The 26,995-nt window shown below is 51.5% G+C and overlaps 2 protein-coding genes and 7 non-coding genes across 12 annotated transcripts; 7 read left to right on the top strand and 2 right to left on the bottom strand.

The window, feature by feature from the left end:
• Nucleotides 1–619: 619 nt before the first annotated feature.
• On the top strand, nucleotides 620–691 carry TRNAD-GUC (transfer RNA aspartic acid (anticodon GUC)). The gene has a single exon. It is a non-coding gene; the product is annotated as a tRNA-Asp (tRNA).
• Nucleotides 692–1,360: 669 nt separating this feature from the next.
• On the top strand, nucleotides 1,361–1,432 carry TRNAG-UCC (transfer RNA glycine (anticodon UCC)). Its single transcript has one exon. It is a non-coding gene; the product is annotated as a tRNA-Gly (tRNA).
• Nucleotides 1,433–1,759: 327 nt separating this feature from the next.
• TRNAE-CUC (transfer RNA glutamic acid (anticodon CUC)) lies at nucleotides 1,760–1,831 on the top strand. The gene has a single exon. It is a non-coding gene; the product is annotated as a tRNA-Glu (tRNA).
• Nucleotides 1,832–9,418: 7,587 nt separating this feature from the next.
• Nucleotides 9,419–21,779, top strand: FCGR2A (Fc gamma receptor IIa). 4 transcript variants are annotated; one of them, XM_008264177.4, is made up of 5 exons: nucleotides 9,419–9,540; nucleotides 9,870–9,890; nucleotides 10,164–10,421; nucleotides 13,335–13,589; nucleotides 18,329–21,779. In XM_008264177.4, the coding sequence occupies exons 1-5, from the start codon at nucleotides 9,456–9,458 to the stop codon at nucleotides 18,547–18,549; spliced, it is 840 nt and encodes a 279-aa protein (XP_008262399.4). In that variant the 5' UTR covers nucleotides 9,419–9,455; the 3' UTR covers nucleotides 18,550–21,779. The 4 variants fall into 4 exon arrangements, with proteins under 4 accessions (XP_008262399.4, XP_051714401.2, XP_008262402.3 ...); XM_051858441.2 differs by lacking the exon at nucleotides 18,329–21,779 and adding an exon at nucleotides 14,895–15,555; XM_008264180.4 differs by lacking the exon at nucleotides 18,329–21,779 and adding an exon at nucleotides 14,638–15,555.
• On the top strand, nucleotides 18,084–18,155 carry TRNAD-GUC (transfer RNA aspartic acid (anticodon GUC)). Its single transcript has one exon. It is a non-coding gene; the product is annotated as a tRNA-Asp (tRNA).
• TRNAG-GCC (transfer RNA glycine (anticodon GCC)) lies at nucleotides 18,456–18,526 on the bottom strand. Its single transcript has one exon. It is a non-coding gene; the product is annotated as a tRNA-Gly (tRNA).
• On the top strand, nucleotides 18,875–21,779 carry HSPA6 (heat shock protein family A (Hsp70) member 6; the record flags this gene model as incomplete). Its single annotated transcript, XM_008264181.4, is given in 13 exon segments — nucleotides 18,875–19,360; nucleotides 19,363–19,725; nucleotides 19,728–19,849; nucleotides 19,851–20,011; nucleotides 20,014–20,203; nucleotides 20,205–20,273; nucleotides 20,275–20,299; nucleotides 20,301–20,435; nucleotides 20,438–20,488; nucleotides 20,490–20,717; nucleotides 20,719–20,761; nucleotides 20,764–20,852; nucleotides 20,855–21,779. Coding segments are annotated over 13 exon segments (2,109 nt in total), but the record flags the coding sequence as incomplete, so codon positions are not given.
• Nucleotides 21,780–23,587: 1,808 nt separating this feature from the next.
• Nucleotides 23,588–23,670, bottom strand: TRNAL-CAG (transfer RNA leucine (anticodon CAG)). Its single transcript has one exon. It is a non-coding gene; the product is annotated as a tRNA-Leu (tRNA).
• Nucleotides 23,671–24,291: 621 nt separating this feature from the next.
• TRNAG-UCC (transfer RNA glycine (anticodon UCC)) lies at nucleotides 24,292–24,363 on the top strand. The gene has a single exon. It is a non-coding gene; the product is annotated as a tRNA-Gly (tRNA).
• Nucleotides 24,364–26,995: the final 2,632 nt, after the last annotated feature.

Raw genomic sequence — 26,995 nt, 5'->3', positions numbered from 1 at the left:
GGGCGCGCGGGGCGCGCGGGTTGCGCGGTTCCCGGGGCAGCTCCGCGCGGTTCCCGGGGCTTGCAGGGCGCCGCTGCCCGGTTCTGGAGGCCGCACGGGGCACCCGGCAGCACCCCCCGGGACGCATCCCAGACGGGCCGCCCGCTCCTTCCAGTTCGCAGCGCTGCCCCCGCCCTCGTTGTGCCCCGCCCACCGGGTCGTCGTGGTCTTCCTCCTCCTCCTCCTCTCCCTCTGGGTTTTCCTGGTGGTGCTCTTCCTCCTCTTCCTCGCTGTGCCCCTCCGCTGGCTCTTCTCCCCTCTCCTCTTGCTGCTGCTGCTGCTGCTGCTGCTGCTGCTGCTGCTGCTGCTCTTCCTCATCTTCATCCTCCTCCCTGGCTTCCCCTGGGTCCTCCGGTTGGTTGGCTCTATGCTCCTGGAAGCTAGCATGTTGTGGTCCCGGGCCGGGGAGTCCACGTGGGGCTGAAGGCACTAGGTTGCGGGGACCGGGGCCTGGGCACTGGGGACGGGTGGCGGTTGGCCCTGGAGCCGGTGTGTGGGCGGTGGAGGGCAGGGGTCGGGTGCGGGCGGGCGGGCGGGCGGACGCAGAGGGGTCGAGGGGACCCGAGGGTGGCCGCCGCCGTCCTCGTTAGTATAGTGGTGAGTATCCCCGCCTGTCACGCGGGAGACCGGGGTTCGATTCCCCGACGGGGAGGCAAGCCGCCCTTTTTGGCCAGGCCCCGCACGCCGGCCCCCGCACGCGGAGCACCAGGGACCGTGTGGCCTGCGGGCCCCGGACACGCACCCGTGTTGGGCGCACAGGGCGCGGCGCGCGCGAGGAGTTTTCGCTCGCCCACGGTCGGTCGCCACCGACCGACAGGGCTTGGTGCGCTTGGTGCGCTTGGTGCGCTTGGTGCGCTAGGTGCGCTTGGTGCGCTAGGTGCGCTAGGTGCGCTGGGTGAGGGGGCGCGGACGAGCCGGGGAGCGAGCCTGCGGGTGCGGTCGGTCGCCTGGCCGTCGGACCTCTGGTGCACGAGGGCTTGGACGAGCCAGCTGAGGGCGGACGCGGAGACGGATACGGATACGGACGCGCGCGCCGCCGGGGCTCCGCTGGATCCGGAGGCCGGTTCCCAGGAGTAAGGAGACCGGGAGGCGCTGGGCGGAGGCGGGCGCGTGCGCAGACGGAGAAGCGGCTGGCGTGCGTGTGGATGCGCGAGGGCGCGCGCGTGGATCGGGCAGGCGTGCTGGGCTTGGCCGGCGGGGCGCCGGGCGGCCTTGGGGTGGCAGCGGGGAAGTGCGGGCGAGGCGCGCCGTCGGGGCACGGGGGCGGCGGGGCGCTCCGGGCAAGCCGGGCGGCGCGTGGCCAGGCCGGCCTCGGCGGGAGGCGTTGGTGGTATAGTGGTGAGCATAGCTGCCTTCCAAGCAGTTGACCCGGGTTCGATTCCCGGCCAACGCAGCGCGCCCACCTTTTGGCAGAGGCGGTGGTCGTGGCGCGCGCCCGGCCGCCCAGGTGGGGCGGACTCGGCTGAGCGCGGCGGGGCAGGGCGTGCGCGGGGGCCAGGAGACGGAGGCGCGCCGTGTGTTTTTGAGGTCAGGGCGGATGGCGGGCGGGGGCCCGTCGGCCGGCCCGGGCAGGACAGCCGGGGGGTTGGCCGTGGAAGTAGCGCGACAGGCCAGGCGCTGCTGCTGCTGCTGCTGCTGCTGCTGCTGCTGCTGCCGCCCATTGGCACCCAGGCGCCGGCTGCAGCAGGCAGAGGCCCAGGCCAGACGCGCAGCCCGACGCTCCCTGGTGGTCTAGTGGTTAGGATTCGGCGCTCTCACCGCCGCGGCCCGGGTTCGATTCCCGGTCAGGGAAGCCTTTCTTCTTCCTCGGAGGGCCGGCGTGTGTGCTCTGCCTCCCGCAGTACAGCCCGCCCACTTTTGCACAACCACGCAGCCAACTGCTTGTGCAATGGGGCAACGCACACCGCGCCCCTGCCCTGCCCTGCCCTGCCCTGCCCTAGCCCCAGCCCCAGCCCTGTGCCTCTGCCTCCGCGGCCGCCCTCAGCTGCTGTCCTTTTCGCCAGCTGCGCCACCTCAGGACCTTTGGCCGCTCCCCACCTCCAGGCTGCTCGCTGTCCCCCTGCTCCCGCGCCTCCCCTGCCCAGTCCAAAGTGCCCCTGCCAGCCTTTCTGCGACACTCCTGGGCAGCCGGAACACCCCCAACCCAGACGTGGCCGTGGCTGTGCCGGCTCGCATGCACCAACACACGTCCACCCGCACACCCAGGACGCCGCAATCCAGGAACAGTCGCACCCCACTCACACACAGGGGCCGTTGCTGCACGCACTCTGGCCTATGTCTTCACTTGTCAAATCAACGCTGGCACGCAGCCCAGGTTTGCACACCCACTCACACTTTTTCGCGCGTGCAGACCCACTCACACACACTGGCTAGGCTTTCTCTCCCTGAGGATTTGATTAGGTGCAGGTGCAAGGGCCTTGTTGCATCTCAGAGTCGCTACTCCAGGTGCAGATGCTCTGGTTTTCCTACCATGAGGTGATCTATGGCTCCTAATCTAATGCTGGTCTGTGTGACTTCATTTGGGATTAGAGACTTTAGAAAAGTTGGCTTTTTAAAAGTATACTTAATTGCAAATATATATTCATAATTCATATCCATTTTAATTGAAAGGCAGAGATATATCTTCCATTTGCTGATTCACTCCCCAAATGGCCACAGGATCAAGTACTGTGCCTGCCCAAAGCCAGAAGCCCAGAGGTCCAATTGGATCTACCACACCAGTGGCAGGGACAAGCACTTCAGCTGTCACCTCCTGCCTTCCAGTGTCATCTTAAGCATAGGACTGGACTGCAAGTGGAGCTGGGACTGTGGGAGATGGGCATAAACACTCGCCATGAGGAGCTGGCTTTTAAACCTTCTGAAACGGACTCCTGCTGGACAGCCAGGAGTCATGTTTCAGAAGGCATCGTTTCTTAGGTGGACTCAGGCTCCCTCGGCTCTCGATGCTCAGTGCATCTTGGAGTCACCGGTTTGTAACTCCAAGCACAGCCACCCCTAGCTGTAGGAAACCACTGCAAACTCGTTCTTCCACATCCCTGGCTCTGAGTCTACAATTCCTCCACGGTACTGTTCCTCTCAAGGTCCTACTTGTCCCCTGAGTATCTCAGAGTGTGACTGTCCCTGGAGATGGTGACGCTAAGGTTAAGTGAGGTCCTTGGGGTGGGCCTCAATGCGATGGCTGTTGTCTCTGTGAGATTAGGACATAGACACGCGCAGAGGGAGTTCTGTCTTCAGACTGCTTTCAGCTCTTCCCTGGATCTCCAACCTGCTAACTTTTGTTTTGAAGGTTTATTTATTTAATTGAAAGGCAGACTGATGCAGGGAGAGGAGAGAGAGAGAGAGAGAGAGAGAGAGAGAGAGAGAGAGAGAGATCTTTCATATGCTGGTTCACTCCCCAAATGGCTGCAGCTGACAGCACTGGTCCCCATGTTGGTGGCAGGGAGCCAAGCACTTGGGCCATCTCCTGCGGCTTTTCTGGACACATTATCAGGTGATTGAATCAGAAGTGGAGCAGAGGGGGCTTGAACAGGGGCTCCAGTGTGGGGTCCCAGCCCCTCCCCTGCTGATTTTGGACTTTCCAACCTCCACAGTCATTGGTGCCAGACACCGAGGGCTGCAAGCTCCCCTATTTGACGTTGCTTAGGAAAACCACAATACAAAAATTCAAGGCCGGTGCCTGGAAGGTTTCACAACACTTCAAGTGAGAAGCAGGCTGAGTCTCAGTAGCAACTAGGATCTTCTGTCTTTAAGTTTTTTCCTTTATACTACAATCTACAGTGAATAATCTTGTTGATATTGTTTCACATTTAAGTGCTTCTTCAGACATATGTCTGAGATGGAATTATGAGATGATAATGATTACAAATTTCAAAAAATAATGACAAGATATCCTCCAAAAATGTTCATCAATTTATAATTCCATGATTTGTGTCTCATTTTTAAAAATGTATTTATTTGAAAGGCAGAGATGCAGAGAGAGAGGGTGAGAGAGAGAGAGAGCGACAGCGAGCGAGCTTCCTTCTGCTGGTTTACTCCCCAAATGGTTGAAACAGCTGGAGCTGGGCCGGACCAAAGGCAGGAGCTTCTCCTAAGTCTCCCATATGGATGCGGGGCCCAAGCACTTGGGCCATCTTCTGCTGCTTTCCCAGGTGCATTAGCAGGAAGCTGGATTGGAAGTGGAGCAGCCTGGACTCAAACCAGCACCCATATGGGATGCTGGTGCTGCAGATGGAGACTTAACCTTCTACACCAGTGTCAACAGTGTCAGTTGTCTACACCAGCAACAGCCCTAGTGTCCCATTTTTGAAATACATAAATGTGTGTGCAGATCAACTGCTCAGCATCAGTGGTCCTTTACAATTCCTATAATGAAAAAACCCAGAGTGGGAGAACCACTTATAATTCCCATGGGGAAAATATTGTGAGAAACAAAACAATCCTCTACTTTGAATTTCTGCCCTTCGGGCTCTGGCCCCCATACCCCCAGGGCTGCTGCATTGCTGGCTGTAGGTGGACCCTTTCTCTTTGGCTCCCACAGAGAATAAACAACTCCAGTGCCTTGTACTGAGGTTTTGACCAGGAATTATCATAAATAATCAATTCTTCCAGAAAAATCAAAGGTTAGCTATGCTTGGTAACACTCACATAAATAAAAAGTGCTCTCTGTTGAAGCTTTGAAAGGTTATGGATGGTTCTAAAATCTCCTCATTTTTCTCTGAAAAATATTTGTACTTGTGGGAGAAAATGCGTAATGTATAATTTCTTTTAAAGATTTATTTTATTTATTTGAAAGACAAAGTTACAGAGAGAGGTAGAGACAGAGAGAAAGGTCTTCCATCCACTGGTTCACTCCCCAGATGGCCACAATGGCCAGAGCTGTGCCAATCCAAAGCCAAGAGTCAGGAGCTTCTTTTGTGTCTCCCTTGTGGGTGCCAAGGACTTGGGCCATCTTCTACTGCTTTCCCAGGCCATAACAGAGAGCTGGACTGGAAGAGGAGCAGCCAGGACTAGAACCGGCAACCATATGGGATGCCAGCGCTTCAGGCCAGGGCGTTAACCCGCTGTGCCACAGCACTGGCCCCTAATGTATAATTTTATAATCTTAACTGTTTTTAAGTGTACAGTTCAGTAGTGTTAAGCACATTCACATTATTGTGCAACAGATCTCTATCCCTTCTTCATTGCTAAAACAGAAACTCTATAACCGCTGAAGAACCCCTACTTCCCTCTCCCTCTCGTGACAATCACCATTTTATTTTCTGTTTCTATGAGTTTGACTCTTGAAATCATACAGCAAATATCTGTCTGTGACTGGCTTAGTTTACTTAGCACAATGTCTGTGAGGATCGTCCATGTTGTAGCATATGGCAGGATTTCCTTCTCTTTCAATTTATTTACTTGATAGGCAGAGAGACACAGAGAGACAGGAAGAGAGAGAGAGAGAGAGAGAGAGAGAGCTCCCATTCACTTGTTCACTCCCTAAATGCCTGCGGTGGTCCCCAACTGTGGCTGAAGCCAGGGGCCAGGAAGTCAGTCCAGATCTTCCACACAGGTGGCAGGAACCCAACCCCTTACGCCCTCACTGCTCCCTCCCAGGTCTGTATTAGCAGGAAGCTGGAGTCAGGAGTGGAGCCAGGTATTGAATCTAGCGTTCCAAGACTTCTTAACTGCTAGACCAAATGCCTGCCCTCCTTATTTAAGGCTGACTAATATCCGATTGCATGTATATGCCACATTTTCTTCATTGCTCCACTTGTAGATGGACATTTGGGTTTGTTCTATCTCTTGGCTGGTCTAATAATTCTGTTAATACACGTGGTATGCAAATATGTCTTTGAGATTCTTTCTTTGGGATATATATGTACCCAGAAATGAGATTGCAGGATCATATGGTGTATTGGCCAGCTTTTTGGTTATTACAATGAAATACGTACAACAAGCCAGTTGTGAAGGGACGAGGTTTGTTTTGGCTCACAGTTTTGGAGGTTTACAGCTTGGTTTGGTTGTCTGGTGAGGTTGGAGGATGGCAATGGAGGAGGAGTGTGTGTGCAGAGGAATGATCGTATGGCAAGCCAGGAAACAGAGAGAGAGAATGGCTGGGCCTGACCCAAGCTCCTATAACCAACTCCCTCTCAACATCCACCTTCAAAGAGCATGCCCCCCAGTGACCCGAACACTGTAATTGATTGAGGTTCTCATCTTCTCAGTAGCATTAACTTCTGGCTTTGGTGATTAAATGTCTGCATGAGTCCAGGAGCCAAGGCTTGCTGTAACCATAGCCCATGATCAGATCATTCTATTTGGATTATTTGAGGACCCTCCATGCTGTTTTCCATAACAATGGCTTCATTTTACATTTCTACCACCGGTGCCCAGGGGTTCTGATGTTTCCACGTCCTTGCCAGCACTTGCTATTTTCTGTATTGTTGCTGTATTTTTTAATAGCAGCCCTCCTAATGGGTGTGAGCTGATAGCTCATTGTGGTTTTGATTTCCATTTCTCTAATGATTATGTTAGGTAGCTAAGTAAACATGAGCCCCCATGTGTGGAAGAAGGACCTAAGAAAATGGGGGATTCTTGGGGAAGAAAATAGGAATTTCTGTGTAGTGGAGTGAGTGAGGAAAAATGCAGAAGCAAGCCTTGAAAGCAGGCCAGTTATACATCAGATGTCTTGCCCTCGCTCCATAAGGTTGGTAGGTGGAGCCCAAGCCCTTCAGGGACAGCTTTGGGAACTCTTCCCTTCCTGGCACCAGGGGGCACTCTTAGGTCCACTAACTTGGTGCTGATGAATTCCCAAAAGGGATTTCAGGAATTCCATGCCCAGAAAGCCCTCCACCCAGCTGCCTCCCAGAAGAGGCAAGGGGAGGAGAAATGGGAGCCCCATAATTGTATCCATAAAAAGTCCAGTCTGAATACAGAGCTCAGCTCTTTCCTGAGACACCCACCTGGCCTATCAGATGTATTTCTCTTCATTAAACTTTGCTACTCTCTGTCTCGCATCTGAATTTATTTATTTATTTGAAAGGTAAGAGCCACAGAGAGAGAGAGAGAGAGAGAGAGAGAGAGGTCTTCCATATGCTGGTTCACTCCCCAAATGGCTGCAACAACCAGAGCTGGGCTGATCCAAAGCCAGGAGCCAGGAACTTCCTCCGGGTCTGCCACACGGGTGCAGGGGTTCAAGCACTTGGGCCACCTTCTGCTGCTTTCCCAGGCCATAGCAGAGAGCTGGACTGGAAGTGGAGCAGCCGGGACTCAAACCAGCATCCCACTACACCACAGCACCAGCCCCTCTGCCCTTTTAAAATCAGGTTATAAGTTGTCAGGTATTGTAACTACCTTTTTGTAGTTCTTTATATATATTCTGGATATACTTTTCCTCATATATGATTTTCAAATACTTTCTTCCATCTATAGGTTGCCCTGATGATTTTTGTCCTTTGATTCATAGCAAGTTTTAAGGTTAATATCATTCCACTTGTCTATTTTTTTTTAAATAAATATTTGTTTAGTTAAAATCAAGTTACAGAGAGAGAGAGAAAGAGGGAGAGATCTTCCATACATTCCATCGCTCCCCAAAGACTGCAACAACCAGGGCTGAGCCGGGTCATAACGAGGAGTCAGGAACTCCATCCAGGTCTCTCACATACGTGGGCCCTATTCTGCTGCTTTCCACATTAGCAGGGAGCTGGACCAGAAGTTGAACAGCCAGGACATGAACCAGCGCCCACATGGGGTGCTGGCATTGCAGGCAGTGGCTTTACCAGCTATGCCACGATGCCAGGCTCTACTTGTTTATTTTTCTTCTTATGGTATCCATAGTCTGACTTTTAACCATGGAGTCCCTTCCACCATGTTGTCCAACCCAACTATCCCACCCAATCATCTGTACAAAATATAGCTGTGAAATAATGTGAAATCTACAGTGTATTTGTCTTTGCCCTCAGCTCTTGGTACAGAGCTCTGAAAACTCTTGTGATTTGCTGATGGATAGGAGGGCCTTTGTTCTAATTTAGGTGGGCTCTTGGCTAGCTTCCAAATAGGGGCTGGTTGCCAGACAAATTAAGCCATGTTAGAGAAGTAGAACTTTCAGTCCTACCTCCATCCCCCAGGGAAGAGTTAATAACTGCTTATACACATGTTGAAGTCTCCATAAAAATCTCCAGAAGGGGGCAGTGCTGTAGCGTAGCAGGTAAAGCTGCTGCCTGCAGTGCTAGCATCCCATATGGGCTACTCTACTTCCCATCCAGCTCCCTGCTAATGCACCTGGGAAAGCAGCAGAGGATGGTCCAAGTCCTCAGTGTGGGGAGACCTGGAGGAAACTCCTGGCTCCTGGCTTTGGATGGGCCTAGCTCCAGCTGTTGTGGCCGTCTGGGGAGTGAATCAGCAGATGCAGATGGAAGATCTCTCTCTACCTCTCTGTAACTCTGCCTTTCAAATAAATTAATCTTTTTAAAAAAATCCCTAAAAGAGAGGTTCCAGAGAGCTTCCAGTTTATGAACGCATCTATATGCCCGGTGGTGGGTGCACCCCGACTTCCCAGCGACAAAAACTCTTGCATGTGGGATCCTTCCAGACCTCATTGTCTGTGTCCTTTATTCTATAATAACTGGGTAAGCCTAAGTGTTTCCTGTGGGGCTGAGCCCTTCACCCGTGCCATCTGACTCTGCCTCCAGGTAGATAGCGTTAGAATGGAATTGAACTGCACGGCGTCTGGCTGGTGTTGCAGGATTGTTGGGCTTGGAAAAAGCCTCACATTTGGTGTAGGAAGTGTTGAGAACGTAAGTGTATAGAGAAGCAGTGTTTTCCTTTGTATGATAGTATTTGAAATTGCTCTGTGGTTTTCTTGACAAAATTCTTTCTTATGCTTGAAAACCTTGTCTCTGTGCAGGGTAGGGGTTAAAGGCGCAGAGGCAGGGTAGGGGTTAAAGGGGCAGAGGTAGGGGTTAAAGGGGCAGAGGCCTGTGGTATATTTAGAGATCCTCTGGGATCAAATGTCTTCTGCAGATAGCTACCCCATTTTGTTTAGTGTTGGTGCCTGTTGGTTGCAGACTTAAGGGCTCTGTGTCTTGCCTGGGTTGAAACTCATTTGGAATTTTCTGTGTAAGGCCAGCAAGACAGGACAGGGAGTGTGGTGGGAATAGCGTTGACCTGAGACGTCCGTCTGTTCCTGGGTGTTCCTCTAGGAGGGTCTTCACTGGCACAGCCACGACCTCTCTCCAGGGCTTTCACAGGGCGTAACAGGGGCTACAGGATAGAGAGCTTTATCTGACAACAGACTCACCTTCTTTGGTTTGTTACTGAGTGTTTAGCAGACATACAGTCTGGTGATAAGTGATGGCTACACAAGATGAGGTCATTTCCTTCCTCTTTTCTAAGGTTTTCTCCTGAACCCCACTGAAGGCGGATTCAGTTCCGCGATGACCCTGAAGAACCACATGTTTCAGAATGTGGATCGCGGCAGCCCATGGCTGCTTCAGCCACTGACAATTCTGCTGCTGTTCGGTGAGTGGGAGGTCCTTCTGGGCCCTGGAAGCTTGGAACAGACTGCAAGGAGAGAGGGGGACGCTGTGTTCTGTTTCAGGGGTTGCTAAGGTCAGGGCTGCTGTCACACCCCTTGGGAAGTCCATTCTGTCCCAAACATTTATAGCCATGCAAAGGGATGGGGAAGAGTTAAAAAAGACCTTAAAAGAGACCAACTGGGGGCAAGTTGTTGAGACAGCTCCTGGGGAAAGAAGTCCAAGATATCACATAGACCCACCACCACCACCACGTGCAGAACTCCATTTGCTCTTTTCCTCTGCTCTTCATTCATTCAGTCTCTCCTTTTACAGCTTCTGCGGACAGGACAGCTGGTGAGTCTGCGCCTGGCTTTCTTGCCTCCCCCACAATGCGAAGCCACAAGTCTGTTCCACCAAGCATCAAGTTTGGGTCCCACATACGCCTGGGATTTGATTCTTGGTGCGATTCCCACTGGACACATCAAATACCTAAGGGAATGAGGCTGCTTGCAAGCACACAGATCTTTGAAGGAGTCTGTGCTAGGGCTCTCAGGTCCCCACCTTCCCCTGGGAGCTCCTCTGAAGTCCAGGGTCCCTCATATCTCTTCCTGCTCCCCCGCCCCTCAGCCGAGGTCCCGCAGGCCGTGCTGAAGCTCCAGCCGCCGTGGATCCGGGTGCTCCAGGAGGACTCCGTGACCCTGACGTGTCAGGGGGCCCACGGCCCCGGGAACCACTCCACCCAGTGGCTCCACAACGGCATTGCCATCCCCAGCCAGGTGCAGCCCAGCTACACGTTTAAGGCCAAGAAGAACGACAGCGGGGAGTACAGGTGCCAGACAGGCCCCAGCAGGCTCAGCAACCCCGTGCAGCTGCACGTGTTTTCGGGTCAGTGGAGGAAGGCTGGGAGGGGTGGGCGGGGCAGCAGAGACGGGGCCTGCAGGGTGGGGGTGGGGGTGGGGGTGGAGGTGCCTGCTTCCCGGGAAGCCGCACTGTGAGCCGCTTGGAGCCATTTTGGCCGCTCATTTCCCGCTCCACCCGGCCCTGTGCTGGGTATACATGTGGAGGATGGGAACTAGCAACCTTATCAGCATTTGTTAGGTTGCTTTTGCTTCAGTCCTGATTGAGCAAGAAGCCAGCAGCGGGGTATAAGAGAAGCAGAAGGAAATATTGACTCGGCAAATCTGCTGTACTCTGATGGCGGTGGGTAAAAGCAGAGCAGTTGGAGGCACACACAGCGGCCAGGTTCCCGAGCCAGGAACTTGCTTGGCAAAGATGAGGAGGTCCTTCTGCCTGGAGAGCAGCAGGCAGGAGACAGTCAGTGTGGAAGGTGAGGGCAGAGGTGAGGGGCACCGGTAGGACAGCTCCTGTAGAGCTCCCGCAGACTGTTACAATGGCCTTGACCCAGAAGAGAATTCATGAGATGGTTTGAATTAAGGGAGGCTTGCGATCTGCTTTAGGGCCATGTAACCATCTGATGGTATTCAGCTCAGTAGCTTCTGTAGAGAAAATGCCCTTAGATACTATGTTTCATGCCTCTGAGTGTCTAAAATTGTAAGTACCTTTATATTGTAGTGTGCTTCAGTTGCACTATGTGCATAGACCCTGAAGATTACATAAGCATCCAGTGTTTTAGAGTCTCCTGTTTAACACCAAGAGTGAACTTTTTCTGCCATCCCCCGACGTTGCTCTACTGCAGAGTTTCTGACGACAGGGTCACTTTATGTTGATGGTGCTCTAAGGAGATGGGATTAATTCTGGGTCAATCTCACCCCCCCCCCCCATGACAACGTCGCGGCGACACTTCCTCTCTCTAGTGCCTCTCTAGAAACAGTCAATGGCACCTCTGAATTTTCCTGTGAAAATCTAAAAACATAGGTAACAAAAAACCTCATCCAAAGGATGAGGAACCATCTAGTCTCATCAATTAAGATGGTGAAACCCAAGAGCTCAGTGGTGAATAACGGAGTCAGAATCAGAACCCTAACTTTAGATTTCTGTTTCATGCTGTCTCAGAGACATTATTCCTATACAGAATACTGCCTCAAGTGAATTTTCGTTTAAATATGACATCGTCAATTATGGCGTTGATTTCCAGCACAGATCAGTTGGGTTTCCTTCTGGAGTAAGTTGACTGAAGCGTTGTCTTTCAGGGCAGCTGGATCATGGAATCTGAGTGCTCTGCCCTCACGGAGGGGGGCAGGTGGTGGGAGTGACGGTGTTTGTAGGTCACGAAGGAAATGTGATTTTAAGTTTAAAAGCTTTCTTTACAGCCTGTCAGGCACAATGGAATGCTGAATTCAGTCATACATTTCATGTCTTACGTAGATGAAAGACTGCACGCAGGGTATGCTGGGGCGGGAATGTTTATGTACTCCCAGAGTTCATATGTTGATATCCTGACCCCCAAGGTAATGGTGTGAGCAGGTGGACGTTTGGGGGTGTTTGAGTCATGAGGGTGGAGTCCCTGTGAATGGGATGAATGCCCTTATAGGAGAGGCCAAGGGTGGGCCAGCATTGTGGCACAGTGGGGAAAAACCACCACCATATGGGCACCGGTTTGTGTCTTGACTGCTCCACTTCCAATTCAGCTCCCTGCTAATGGCCTGGGAAAAGCTACGGAAGATATCCCAAGAGTTTGGACCCTTACTGCCCATGTGGGGGACCTGGATGAAGCTTCTGGCTCCTGGCTTCAACCTGGCCCAGCCCTGGAGACTGCAGCCATCTGGGGAGTGAACCAGCAGATGGATGATCTGTCTGTCTGTCTGTCTGTCTCTCTCTGATTTTCAAAATGAATAAACAAATCTAAGAGAGACGCACACAGAGAGAAACCCAGGGGAGCTTGTTGTCCTCTTCCACCTTGTGAGGGCACAGCAAGAACCAGGGTGTGGGCCCTCACCAGATGCAGAAGCTGCTGGTGACTTGATCTTAGATTGCACAGTTCTGTAGTGACATTTTATCATGCTTTGCTATAGCAGCCCAAAAGGACACATTGGCTGGCAGCATTAAGGTTCTACTTCATTGCTAATATACTTACTGGCAACCTACCTTGGCTTCCCGAAACTTGTTCATAAGTTACTGTTTTTTTTTTAAAGATTTATTTATTTATTTGAAAGTCATAGTTACACACACACACACACACACACACAGAAAGAGTGAGAGAGAAAGAGAGAGAGAGAGAGAGAGAGAGAGAGAGAGAGAGAGGTCTTCCATCTGATGGTTCATTTCCCAACTGGCTACAATGGCCGGAGCTGTGCCAATCTGAAGCCAGGAGCCAGGGGCTTCCTCTGGGTCTCCCACGTGTGTGCAGGGGCCCAAGGCCTTGGGCCATCTTCCACTGCTTTCCCAGGCCATAGCAGAGAGCTAGACTGGAAGCAAAGCAGCTGAGTCTTAAACCAGCACCCATATGGGATGCCAGCGCTTCAGGCCAGGGCATTAACCTGCTTGTGCCACAGCACCAACCCCCATAAGTTACTCTTATTAGTAATCCCCAGACCACAAATACTGTATCCCCGGTTACTGAAATGCACTGATTCTCCTAATCAAGTATTGTGCTGTAAATTCTTCAAAATCGTTAATATCTCCTCTGCATTTTTAGAACTTCTGGAACCTTCTATCTAGGGGTCCCATAGACATAACAGCATACTTTGCCTGTAAGAGAATGGGCACGTCTGCATGACACATCTTCCATTCTCCCTGCACAACAGCCCAACAAGTTCTGTGAGTCATGCAGCCCGGAGCATGAGGATACAAAGGCTGTGCTGTCCTAGCATTTTTTCTTTGCCTGTTTGTGTCTTTCAGAGTGGCTGGTGCTCCAGACGCCTCAGCTGGTGTTCCAGGAGGGGGAATCCATCGTGCTGAGGTGCCACGGCTGGAGGAACAAGACTGTGAACAAGGTCACATTCTACCAGAATGGAATAGCCAAGAAGTTTTCCTATGATGACACCAACTTCTCCATCGCTCAAGCAAACCGTAGCCATAGTGGTGATTACTACTGCAAAGGAAACATAGGAAAGCTGACCTACTCATCAGAGCCTGTGACCATCACTGTCCAAGGTGAGGATCAAGGCTGCCCAAGGAGCTTTGGGCCTTGGAAAGCTGTGGGGGAGGGAGGAGGTTACCCATTTGGGCTTTAGCCCCTCCACCCCGCTGAGTGGGCCTCTTTGACCTTTGAGGGATCCCCGAACATTCTGGCTGAGCTGATCCCAGTGTGGACGTGCAGCTCTGTTCCAGCTTAGCGTCTGGGTTATAGAAGCGGGTGTTGTTCACTTGGGGCTTCAACTCTCAGGGACAGAAGCCATGTTTACCTCCCCACAGAAAAATCTAGCAGAGACATCCATCATCCCCCTTCCCCCTTTCTACCACTCCGCTTGGTTGCACATCCCGCTGTCTCTCAGGTGTTGAGGCCTGTGCCTGCTTCCTGGCCATCTCAGTCCAGGCTGAGGGCAAACAGGTCGGCTTGGGCATCTCTTTCCTGCTCCCGGCCTCTGTGCGTTCTTGAGAAATTGTGTAGTGTGGGGTCCTCTTCATGCCTTTTCAGAAGGCATCGCAAGCCAGCTCTGATGGACACATTCAGTGAATACAATGCAGCCCGGGCTCAGAGGAGACGAGTGAAGATGTGCTGCCCTGGTGTGGATCCCTGGTTCCAGGTGGCCTGGCGATGGCTCCCCAGTCACCCAACTCCGTGAGGGGCTTTTCCCAATGAAGGGTTCTCTTTTCAGACGAATACAGAATGGGCTATGTGTTCTTCTCCTTTAGTGCTCAGATTACAGAGTAAAGGCTTCGAGAAGCACTGTTGTAAAAAAAAAAAAAATGAAAAACAGAAACATGTGTTTACACTGTTTCCTATAGCATTTGCCAAACCTAGATGCCCACACAAACATTAACTTCAGAACAGATGAGCGCAAGGTCACCATTTAGGAATCACTTTGTCTCGCGCTTGGTCTGGGAAGTCCGAGAGATCCTTTGAAGACTTCCTGATCTACCTGTCTGCCTTGCCCCAGCCCCTGGCTCGAGTGGCTTTTACAGAGTCGGCTCCCCACTTGGGAGCTCACGGTTTATTGCAACTTTCTGCATTCCTCGCTCCCTCTGCCTCTCCCACTAGGTCCGGCAGTTCTACCCATCTCTCCACCTTGGCACCAAATCACTTTCTGCTTGGTGATGGGACTCCTGCTTGCAGTCAACACAGGGCTGTATTTCTCTGTGCGGGGAGATCTTCAGAGCTCAGTGAGGGACAGGAGGAATCGCAAAGTCTGATGGAGACAGGGCCTTCAGGACACACGAGTCCTCGCTCCACGCGACGACAGCAGAGGCAGCATCTCCCAGGCCACACCTTTCCTTCCCCCAATGCCTTTCCTTCAGAGTCACCTGGTTCCAAGGAGACTCCCTCCACCATTTGGGCTGCAGCCCCTGGACTGAAGCTCCTCAGTAGATCTTGCTTCTCCATCAACATACACCCAGCAATCTGACTGCTTCTCAGGATTCTACTCCTACGACACTGGGCCGAGGCATGTTAGCTGTCACTCAGACCACTGCAGTGGCTTGCCGACTGGGCTCAGCCCCTGCTGCTCGCCCACAGTCTTGCTCATTTTGGCTCCTCCTTGAATATGCCAATTACGCTTCTGCCTAGAGCCTATGTTACTTCCTGTGTCTGAGTTTTTTTTTTTTTCTTAAGAATACCCACATCATGCTTTATCAGGTTGGAATGTTGTGGTTTGAATGTGGGGTTTGTTGCCACCAAAACTCATGTGGAGACCTAGTCGGCAGTGCAGTGATAATGTTGGGAGGTGGGGCCTGGTGGGAGCTGTTGGGTCATGGGGACAGAGCCCTTGTGAGTGGATTCGGGCTTTTCTTGTGGGAGTGGGTTGGTTGCTGCACGAGCACGGTCCCCTTTCTGTGTTGCTTTCCTGCCATGCGTGGAGCAGCATGAGGCTCTCACCAGAAGCTGAGCAGATGCAGCTGCCGGTTCCTGGGTCCCCAGCCTCCAGAACTGTGATGTAAATAAAGCTCTTTCCTTAACAAACTGCCCCCTTGCAGGTGTTCTGTTATAGCAATAGCCAGTGGACTAAGACAATGCTCCTTAGGACTTTACTCCAAATGTCACATTATCAGTGAGGTCATCTTGATGATTTAATCCAATCTTATTCTACCATATTCCTTTCTAAAAATTTTTATAAATATAAAGAGAACATATTTCATGTATTTCACAGATACAGTTGTGAGATGATAACCATGCTTCCCTCCCTCCCCCAGTCCCTCCTTTCCTTCCAATCTTTTTCCTTTAATTTTTGCAACAACATAACTTCAGTTTGCTTTATAACCACAAGCTTGATGCACCACTAGCCATAATATTCAACGAATAAAAAGCAGAAGGATGACTGTTCCACAGGGGTATAGACAATGGCTAAAGACAATAATCAAATCGGAAGATGTCAATTGCATTCTTATACATTGTTTTTGTATTCTATGTAAACTACTACCTATCAGGGAAAACATGTGATATTTGTCTTTTTGGGACTTCTCCGTACTACCAGTCCCCTCTCCGGCTTTATTTTTCACCCTTGTTTTTGCCATGATGTGATGTACTGTATGCTTATTTATTTGTCTGTTGGCTGAATTCTTCTCCCACTCCCCAACAGAACTTGAGCTCCAGGGGAGTTTAGCAACAACAGAATCCAATCTTCTCATTTTAAATTTGAGGCAGCTGTAGCCCAGATAGGTGAAATGGCCTACTCAAGAACATACAGTAGGGTGTCACAGATCTTTACGTGAGGGGTCTTTCAACAAAGTTCATGAGTATGCGTATTATGAAAAACCAGTCCAAGGATGTCAAAATTTGTATCAAAATAAATTTTGCCTTTTAATTCTATTTGTCCATGAATGTTTTGAAGTATCCTCACTATACAGTTTGGATTACCTTGTTTTTTTTTTTTTTTTTTTTTTTTTTTTTTTGACAGGCAGAGTGGACAGTGAGAGAGAGACAGAGACAAAGGTCTTCCTTTGCCATTGGTTCACCCTCCAATGGCCGCTGCAGTCGGCGCATCGCGCTGATCCGATGGCAGGAGCCAAGTGCTTTTCCTGGTCTCCCATGGGGTGCAGGGCCCAAGCACTTGGGCCATCCTCCACTGCACTCCCTGGCCACAGTAGAGAGCTGGCCTGGAAGAGGGGCAACCGGGACAGAATCCGGCGCCCTGACCGGGACTAGAACCCGATGTGCCAGCTCTGCAAGGCAGAGGATTAGCCTAGTGAGCCACGGCGCCCACCTTTTACTTTATTTTTTTTTTTTTTTATTTTTTGACAGGCAGAGTGGTCTACAGCTTGGTTTTCCTGTACTTGTCATTAGCACTTCATCCCTCCACTTCACAATATGTATTGAAGTCATGACTTCAACAGTTATTCCACTGCTTTTTTTTTTTTTTTTAAGATTTTTATTTATTTATTTGAGAGGTAGAGTTACAGTGAGAGGGAGAGACAGAGAGAAAGGTCTTTCAAATCCACTGGTTCACTCCCTAAATGACTGCATCAGCCAGAGCTGGGCCAATCCAAAGCCAGGAGCCAGGAGCTTCTTCCAGATCTCCTACGTGGGTGCAGGGGTCCAAGGACTTGGGCCATCTTCTACTGCTTTCCCAGGCCACAACAGAGAGCTGGATCAGAAGTGGAGCAGCCAGGACTCGAACCGGTGCCCATATGGGATGCCGGCACTGCAGGCCCCGTTATTTCACTTCTGAAGATAGCAAACTAAGCTACTACGCATAAATGGATATGATTAAGTATGTGTATAAAAGTTGTACCTCATAAACTCTCCTATGCTTGAACGTCTGTATGATGCCACGCAAGCAGTCGCATATGCAGCCTGGTCTGGGGCTGTGCACTGATGGGTAGAGTTTTGAGGCTTGCAGGGTCTGTCAGGGTCTGTCCCTGTTCAGGGTCTGTCCCTGAACAGGCAGGCACAGACCCCAGCGCACAGCCATCTTTTCCCTTCCCAGGTGAAGATTCTGCCAGGCCCCTGGCTAACATACTTCGACTCTGGCACCCACCCCTGGCAGGCCAAGACTTTTCTAAGAGTGCCTGGATCGAAAATCGACAGCTTCTCTCCCACCAGTTAGGAAACAGATTCTCGTTGAGGGCAGTCTGATTTTTCCGCTGTGGAAGCAATTCATTGCACACATCTTCAAACATTCCCTTCTTCCCTGGGCCGCCCACCTATACAACTGACCTCTGAAGCAGCAAACTGCGGGCTCTTCCTGGCCAGCTCACCGGGAGAGGGCAGACCAAGGGATCGGGCTCAGGGGCGCCTCCCTGTTACAAAGCGCCCGAAAGCCTCCCAGTGGGTTCCAACCCGTACAGGAGAAAACAGCCACTTACTGAGCAGAAGGTTTTAGTATCTCTTTTGAAAAATTAGAAAATTATTTTGAGTCAAGCAAATAACAATCTATTAAATGAAAATCAGCTTCAAAATCTGCGAACACGCCGGTGGGGGGGGGGGGGGTGAGGCAGGGCAATAACACAATATCCTACATGTTCTTTGGCTGAGACAGCTTACCAGCACCGTCCTCGTTAGTATAGTGGTGAGTATCCCCGCCTGTCACGCGGGAGACCGGGGTTCGATTCCCCGACGGGGAGGTTGTGATTGTTTTACTACTCAGAATCTTTCGATTCATGTCCGTACAATGTCTGTTTTGACTTTTAGTACAGATTCAAACACTAGGAATACTCTAATAAAATGTTCTGTATTAAAGAAGTCAGTTCAGTTCGCAAAGCTGTCCACTGAATATACTTTGTTCTCTGCCCTTCAGGTCATAGCATGGACAGGGGACTACAGCAGTTCACTCTCCAATGTCTTCGGCTGACTTTGCTTGTACATATTAAAATTCAAAACTTAGGGAACCTCAAGAAAAATAAAATGAAAAGAAAAATATACTGTGCATTGGCCGGGAATCGAACCCGGGCCTCCCGCGTGGCAGGCGAGAATTCTACCACTGAACCACCAATGCCCGAGGCGGGGGAAAGTGTGTAAAGACCCTTCTTAACCTAAGTTCTGTCTCTGGTTCCATTCCACGAAGTGTTTTTGGAAACACTACCTTCATGTACTAAGATAAAAATTTTAAGACTTAAGCAAACAACCAACTGTTAACGCCTGGCTCTGAGGCTGTGTCGCCATTTGCAGGGTAACACGCGTTGGGCTTATCCCGAGCCGCGGACCTCCGGCCGGCGCTCTGAGGCAGCCCGCCAGCGGGGGTCGGTCTCCGACCACCCAGGAGGAACGCGTGGTCGGGAATCTAGCGCCGGAACTGGCCTCGGAAGCAGGCGCGAGAAGCTCGAACGTTCTCCGCGGTTCTTAGCGGCACCTCCGAGTCAGAGGCGGCCAGGCCGGCCCTGCCGCCCGGCGCCCCGCCTCGAGGGGCCGCGTCCGCTGGCGGCGCCGGGCGCGGAGTCAGTCAGGCCTGAGGGCTCCCGGCCCGCCGAGAGAGCGCGGGAAGGGTCGCGGCGGCAGGTGCCCAGAGCCGGATGGAAAGCCGGTGGGCGCGGCGCGTGAGAGGAGCGCAGGAGCCCAGCCCCGCCGAGCGCGCCCGTGCGGCCGAGCAACCCCGACTCCCGTGGCCTGGAGTCCCGCTCGCCCTCTGGAGCCCGGGAAGCCAGGACCATGTCCGCCCGCGGGCAAACGGCGGTGGCCATGGACCTGGGCGCCACGACCTGGGCGCGGGCGGGTGGAGAACCTCTCCAACGACCCTCGCAACCGCACCACGCCCAGCTGCGGGGCCTCCATCGCCCGGGTCCAGGCGGCCCTGAACGCACAACACAACATGGCGTTCGACGCAGAGCGGCTCCGATAGGCCGCAGGTGCACGGACGTGACCGGGCGGTCTGACCTAAATCACTGGCCCTTTCAGGTGGTGAGCAAGGGCGGCCAGCTCAAGGTGCTAGTTTCCCACCGCAGGGAGGACAAGACCGTGCACCCCGAGGAGATCTTGGCCATGGTGCCAGGCGGGATGAGGGAGACGGCCGAGGAGTACCTGGGCCAGCCCCTGAGGCACGCTGCGATCATGGAGCCCGCCTACCTCGACGCCGCGCAGCGCCAGGCCACCGAGGACGCGGGTGCCATCGCAGGCCTCAGCGTACTAAGGATCATCCACGGGCCCACGGCGGCCGCCATCGCCTAGGGGCTGCACCAGCAAAGCGCTGCGGAGCGCAACCTTCGGAGCGCAACCTTCTCGCTTTTGACCTGGCTGGGGGCGCTTTCGACGTGCCGGTCCTCACTACCCACTCTGGTGTCTTTGAGCGGAAGGCCAGGGCCGGAGACACGCACCTGGGTGGTGACCCACTTAGAGGCGGAGTTTCCGCAGAAAGCACGGGAGGACGTGAGCGCCAGCAAGTGTACCAAGCGCACCCTGCCCTCCACCGCCCAGGCCGCCCGGGAGAGCTACTCGCTGTTGGAGGGCGTGGGCTTGCATGCGTCCATCAGTCAGGCCCGCTTAGAGAACTGTCGGACCTCTTCCGCAGCACCCTGGAGCCCGTGGAGCAGGCCCTGTGGGAAGCCAGGCCGGACAAGGCCCAGATCCAAGACCCCATCCTGGTGGGTGGTTCCACCCGCATCCCCAAGCTGCTTCAGGAATTCTTCAACTGTCAGGGCCTGAACAAGAGCACCAACCCCAGTGAGGCCCTGGCCTACAGGGCTGCTGCTGAATGTGGCCCCCCTGCCCTTGGGGTTGGAGACAGCAGGTGGGGTGATGACCATGCTGATCCACCATCCCCACCAAGCAAACCCAAGGCCTTCACCACCTACCCTGCTACCAGCCTTGGGCTCCTGATCCGGGTGTGTGAGGGTGAGAGAGCCATGACCAGCGACAGCAACCTGCTGGGGGCGCCCTGAGCTCCTGGCATCTCTCCTGCCGCACGTGGACCCCCCCCCCCCAGTTTGAGGTGACCTTTGACCTTGATGCCAACGGCATCCTGAGTTGTCCTGGCCACTGGCACAGGCAAGGCGAACAAGAGTACCATCACCAATGACGGGGGCCAGCTGAGCCAAGAGGAGGTGGAGGGGATGGTGGGTCAGGCTGAGCAGTACAAAGCAGAGGATGAGGCTCCAAGCACGACCGCCAAAAATTCCCAGGAGGCCTACGTCTTCCAGGAAAGGGCTCCTTTGGAGATGAAAGCCCAAGAGGGCAAGATTCCCAAAGAGGGCCGGCTGCAAGTGCAAAGACAAGTGTCAGGAAGTCCTCGCCTGGCTGAGCCCAGCCAGCCGTAAGAGAGGGAGGTGTGTGAGCATCAGAAGAGCGAGCTGGGGCCAGTGTGTCGCCCCACCTTCTCTAGGCTCTGGGGTGGGGGGCTGGCATCCCTGGGGGCAGCAGTTGTAGGGCTCCAGTGTGCCAGGGGCGGCCCAGTCCTGGCCCTGTTATGGAGGAGGTAGACCGAATGCCCCCTCAGGATAAGTCCGCTCTGGCTGTAGCCTTCATCTTCCGCTGCCCGTAACTGCGGGAGGTGGGGGAGACTTCCCCCCTAAAGCTGGAAGCTGCCTTCTCAGCATGTTTAATAACTGAAGGCTTTGTCATCTGACTTTTTTCTCTTTAATTCTCTTTTCCTACTTAGTATCCCCAGCCAGCAGAGCCAATAACGAATTTGTGATTAATTTTTATTAACATTTTGGTAGCGCTTTAACATCATTTTCTCCTTTTTTGCATAGTCTCTGACTTGTGTGTATGGATTTTGTTATGTGAAATATAGTTACAGATCTAAATAAACTGAACACTCCCTGGTTTTCCTTCCAGCTGATTAAGCACACGACGGGGCTTCGGCTTTCGGAAGCAGAAAAATGGTGAGGAAAGAGGAATGTGAAGGAAATTCACAAGGCTGTGTGATTTCTCTCCGGGAAAACAGGAAAAAGGGAAGGGGTTGAGGCAGACACATTGAGACCGTGCTGAAGTGTGAGGGCTGATAGGGAGGAGAGCGTGGGGACAGTGCAAGAGGAGGAGGAGGGTGGAGTCGGAAGAGAAGAGAAAAGAGAAAAGCTTAAGCTTCCACTTCTGGTCTAGCTCCCCGCTAATGTGCTTGGGAAGGCAGTAAAAGATGGCCCAAGCCCTTTGGCCCTCTGCATCCACGTGGGAGATCCGGAAGAAGCTCTTGGGTCCTGGCTTCGGATGGGCTCAGCTCTGGCCATTGCAGCCATTTGGGGAGTGAACCAGTGGATGGAAGACCTCTCTCTCTGTCTCTGCTTTTCTCTGTAACTCTTTCAAATAAATAAAATAAATCCTTAAATAAATCATTTTTTGGCATATACACTACATCTATCCTATGAGAAATGAGAAAATTTTTATCTTAGAAATGAAGTGGGCTTGGCTAGAGCAAGGCTATATTATGTTTAGCTTAGAGAGCTCTCTTGCCGGTAGTGGGAAGGTTGCACTGACAGCTCACGTCCTCAGTTGTCATTTCCTAGTTTTAATGGTTCTTTTTTCTCTTCACCTGGCCCAAGTCCTGTGCCAGCCGGCTTCATCCTGAAAGAAGCTGCAGAAAAGGATGGCGTTCCACACATGCCCTGTATTACAGTCTCCATTTCCTGGATTTTCCCACAATTTCCACCACTGACTGCCTCAACCTGCTTGTATTCCCCAAGGGGGAACAACGACACCCACAGCATGTATATAGTTTCTCTTGAAATTATGGAAGGCCACTGTTTTGGTCTGAGATCCTGCAATGAGCCCCAACAGACCAGACCAATCTGAAATGGAGTCACTCATGCTGAATGCTCTATAACTGAACTGAAACTTAAAGGGGACAGGCAGATTCCAGAACAACAGTGTTTTTCTGAAACTTGAGGTTACAGTCCGCCCGAGTCAGCATAACAAGAAGTCTATCTGCTTTAGTCCTTACCAAAACGAAAGTAACCTAAAGTAACCTGATGTGGGCCCATCACTCCCTCCCACCCCCACCCCGCCGTGGTTCTGTTTCTTTGTTCTCACTCGACAAAACCTATCAAACCTAAGAAGCAGACAGTGGTACAAAACTATTAACCCTGGACTTTATTCAAATGTTGTTTTTTTTTTTTTTTTTTCCCATCAATGTCCTTTTTCTGTTGCAAAGTATCACGTTGCATTCGCTTACTGTATGCCTTCCTTTCCTGCTGTTGATGGCAGCTTTTCTGTCTTCTCTCATTTTTCCTGACTCTGGAAGAGAACTGGTCAGGTGTTTTGTTGATTGTTGATTGATTTGGGTTTGTCTGATCTTTTTTCATGATTAGACAGAGGTGTGGCAAAGAAAACCAAGGCGGTGAAGGGCTCGTGTTGCTCAGGTTACACCAGGGGATACAGAATACTGGCACGATAATCACCGGCAGTGTCAACCTTGAACAGTTGGTTGAGGTCCAGCTAACTTTTTTACATATTCATCTTACCGATGCATTATCCTCTGTAATTTAGACACAATATTTAACTTAACTTTGTGAACGCTGTCCTAAGAACAGTGTCACATTACGCAAAACCCTTGAATGACAGTGAGTGAAAGGTCACGGTGAGATGAACGGGGAGGGCGTTTCTCCAGGTGAAAGGTCCTCCTGGCCCCGGGCACCTAAACTGGATAATCCAGCGCTTCTCGAACAGTCCTGTGCACGCGGAAATGTGGAAATGCAGATTCAGGAGACCTGAGATGTGCATTTCTAACGAGTTCCTGGGATATCTCAATCCATTCTGCATCCATTCTACATCTTATGGGCAGCAGAGTAAGGCTCCGAGGGATCAAATGACTTTCCGAAGGTCACAGAGAATGTAGCTGTGGTTGGCAAACTGCAACCTAAAGTTGCAGTCAACCTAAAGAGGCTTCCATCTTCACCCTCACCCCTCTTGCTAAGAGGTCAACGAGTCTTTTTCCACATCCGCCTCCTCCCAAATCAGAATGTGGCACTTTTGCCATCATCTCTGAAAATTGTTTTTCTTGGGAAACAACCAGCTCAAGAGTTTATTTTTCCCCATTAATATCCTCCCCTGCCATTGGCATTCAGTCTGTTGATTTCTCTTTTTCGGTTTTCCAAGGCATCGAATCGCGAAAGGCAGCCAAAAGAAATTACTTTGTCAGGAGTGGGATTCGAACCCACGCCTCCAGGGGAGACTGCGACCTGAACGCAGCGCCTTAGACCGCTCGGCCATCCTGACAGGTGGTAACGTTCCTGCCCTTATTTCCTTTTGTCATCGACTGCCAGAGCAAGTTGTCAGAGTTTGGCTTCGTATTTATTTACTGTTCGCGCCCCCTGGATTCCCTCGAAAAGCAGGAAAAATAAAGCTGTTTCGGACAGTTTTGCTTGTTTCCCACTTCCTCATCACTTTAAATCGTAAAGCTCCGTTCTCCCTGGCGCCCCTTCGAGCGTTGCTCTTCTCTAACAGGGGTCCAGTCACGCCGGGCTGGGTCTCCCTCAAGCCCTCCGCCACAAATCGCCGTCGCCGAAATTCACGCAGGGGATGCGGTGCTGAGGCGTGCGGAGACGCGGAGACGCGGAGCCGGCCCCCGCGAGCGCCGTGCTCTGAGGGGCTGAGGAAGCTAAGTTCGCCTTTCTCTCCCGCCTCCGCGCTGAGCCCAGCCTCCGGCTCGCGGCACGATCGGTCTCCGCCTCCGCAGCCCCACGCCTCGTCCTGGCGGGGCTGACCAGGGAAGTCGACAGGTTCTCACAGGGCGAAAGGTCCGCGGGCTCCCCCTCGGCATTTTAGAGACGGAACTGACCGTAGAGGCGCAGCTGTCACTTCTCTTATATACAGAATTGTAGGAAACCGAAACTAACGGCGTTGGTGGTATAGTGGTGAGCATAGCTGCCTTCCAAGCAGTTGACCCGGGTTCGATTCCCGGCCAACGCAAGTGTGTTTTTGTTTTTTTTTTTTTTTTAATTCTTTTCGCTAATTGCTTTCTGGTGAGCGCGCAGCAGATACAAACATACATGCTCCAAGTATTTTGTGCGTGACGGAAACTGAACTGCAGGGCTGCCTCTCTCCTCACATCCAGATATGCTTCTGCCCTTCTGTCTCTGCCCTGCTGTTTTTACGCGGTGCAACTAGGTTCTAAAGAGTTCCTTGTTTCCTCCCCTCCTCCCTCTCTTTTGAAACTGCCAGCTCTGGGGGAACCTGCGATTTTCCGGATTCTGGGAATCTCTTGTCTAAATCCCAGCCTCAGAAACGGGCTCCTTTTCTCTGAGAGGTTCCTAGGGTGGCCATGAACTAGTAAGCCCTTGAAGTTGGAGAGTGAATCTAAGACACTGCATTATTTCATTATAAATTTGGAAGTCTAAAGTTTTTCCGACGAAAATTTAACGTGTCAAGTAAAGTGTGTTGCCGGCACGTGTAAAATACATACCAGAGTTTGAAGACCAGGGTTAAAATACATCTTATCAATAATACTGGAATTGCTTACGGTTGGAATACGACTGCTATTTTTGAGAAAGTGCGTTAAATAGATGTATTGTTAAAATCATTATTGCCTGTTTCTTTTTACCATGCAATGTGGTTATTAAAGTTTGCATGTGACCTCGTTTTATGTTTCTGTTATAACGTAATGGTTTGGACAGCAGAGGTGCAGCGCACCAAGTTGAGCTGGCAATTTGGAATACCTTTTCCTAAGCAGATATTAGGACGCAAAGGTAGCGGTAGTCCTTGTTAGTATAGTGGTGAGTATCCCCGCCTGTCACGCGGGAGACCGGGGTTCGATTCCCCGACGGGGAGACACTGAGCTTTTTACTGTGTTACTCCGTGTCGTTTTTAAGCTCCAAATTGGAACCATGCTGCGTAGTTTCCAAAAAGTGGTACTTGAAAGCAGTTTTAGTTCATAGCAATAATGTGAGGACTAGTCCGTTCAGTGATTTCCTCTAAGCACCTACCCCTTCGCATAGCCTCTCCCACGCTCACTGTTCCCACCACCGCGGGACATTTCTTAGAACTGATGAGTCTACTCGGACGTGTCATCGCCCCCAGTCCACGGTTTACACGTGGGCTCACTCTTGGCGGCGTGCATTTTGTGGCTTTAGGTACCTGTGCAATAACGTGGTTTCCAGCCTGCTTAATTAGAAATGTGTTTCCAGGGACGTCAAATGTTGGTCTAAAACTTCCATAATTTCATTGAGCTCTCCTATGCAGCTGCATCGTAATTGTTTTAACAAACCTCCAGGTTTTTGAACATTTGTGTTGTTTCCAGGGTTTTACTCTTCTCTGGTGCGGCGGTTTCTGAAAATCTCTGCCTAGCAGCTTTTAGCCTCACTGCTGTGAATTTAACTTCATTCTCCCTAGAATCTCTGCTCAGCCTCTGCCAATTTAGGGAGGAGGCAAGGATTTGGGGAGAGACTTGTTTGCAGGGTAGTTTTCCTTCTGCGTGGCTCTCTCCTTTCTGAGGTTTACTCCTTCAATTTCCAGCCTACCCGGCAGCTCTCAACACTCCCCTGGCGCTTATGACCCGTAAGGTGGTATTTTTGTGTAAGTTTGAACCAGGCTGACCTACAGCCTGAGTGCCCGCAGAAACGACACCTGAAAGGCTTGGATGCTCTTTATTTTCCGTCTCATTTGATTGCTCTACAGCCTTCAAACAGATTCTTATGAAAGCTTTATCTAGAGTCTTTTGTTGTTTTTTCTCACTAGGTGCACGCCAGCTACTCCACCGTAATGGAAACTAGAACTGCTTTTTGCTTTTATTCACAGTGTACCTGGTGTTCTGGTGTTTTCAGTTTTTATGTAGTCATATATTTTTCCTGAGAGTGTCTTTCTTGTTCAGCCCTGGAAAAAGTCTTTCTCACCTCAATAGCAGATCAGTTTTTAACTTTTAAAAAAATGGTGATTTTTTGTTTATTATTATTATTATTGCATTATCTCTCTGATTAAATTGGAAATTGGCTTCAGATGTGACATGAAGTAAGTCTGTAACTCTCCTCCCCACTCCTACCTGATGGTTCTCGGTTCGCCTGATGCACTAGCCTGTTTCTCAGTCACTGATTGCAAGTGGCAGGGTCGGGGGTCCTCACCTACACATCCACATCTCGACAAGAAAGCAGAATACCCACTCTGCCCCCCTCCCCCCTTGATTCCCGTCCCATCCCTTGGATCCACCAGAAGTTAATGGTGAAACCGGAAGTCGTCAAGCTCGCCGGTGGATGTTGTGAGCCAGTGGCTTGCGCTTTGCTCCGCTGTCCCTTGCATCATTTCCGGCTCCTCTTTGGTGACATTAAACTGTGTGAGTGATGCACATAGTTTTGATTTCTAGGATGGTTTTGTCTCCAGACTCACCTTGGGTCACAACATGCTTGTCAGAAACCCAAGGCATTGCAGGATTTCTCTTGGGTATTGCCAGTGATTAAGATTGTATAAAGATTTCTCTATGGCACTTGTCGGAGGCTTTTCTACAGGGCTTTGGATGGAGGCAGGTGGACTCAACATGTGCCTTGCTGCTACCGCCTTGCTACAGGCTGTCTTTTAAGCACAGGTTCGTGCACACAGCCCTGCCTCAGTCTAT

The sequence above is a fragment of the Oryctolagus cuniculus genome, chromosome 7 (genome assembly GCF_964237555.1).
Source record: "Oryctolagus cuniculus chromosome 7, mOryCun1.1, whole genome shotgun sequence".
Classification (NCBI taxonomy): Eukaryota; Metazoa; Chordata; class Mammalia; order Lagomorpha; family Leporidae; genus Oryctolagus; species Oryctolagus cuniculus.
This window is presented reverse-complemented; position numbering and strand designations above follow the sequence as displayed.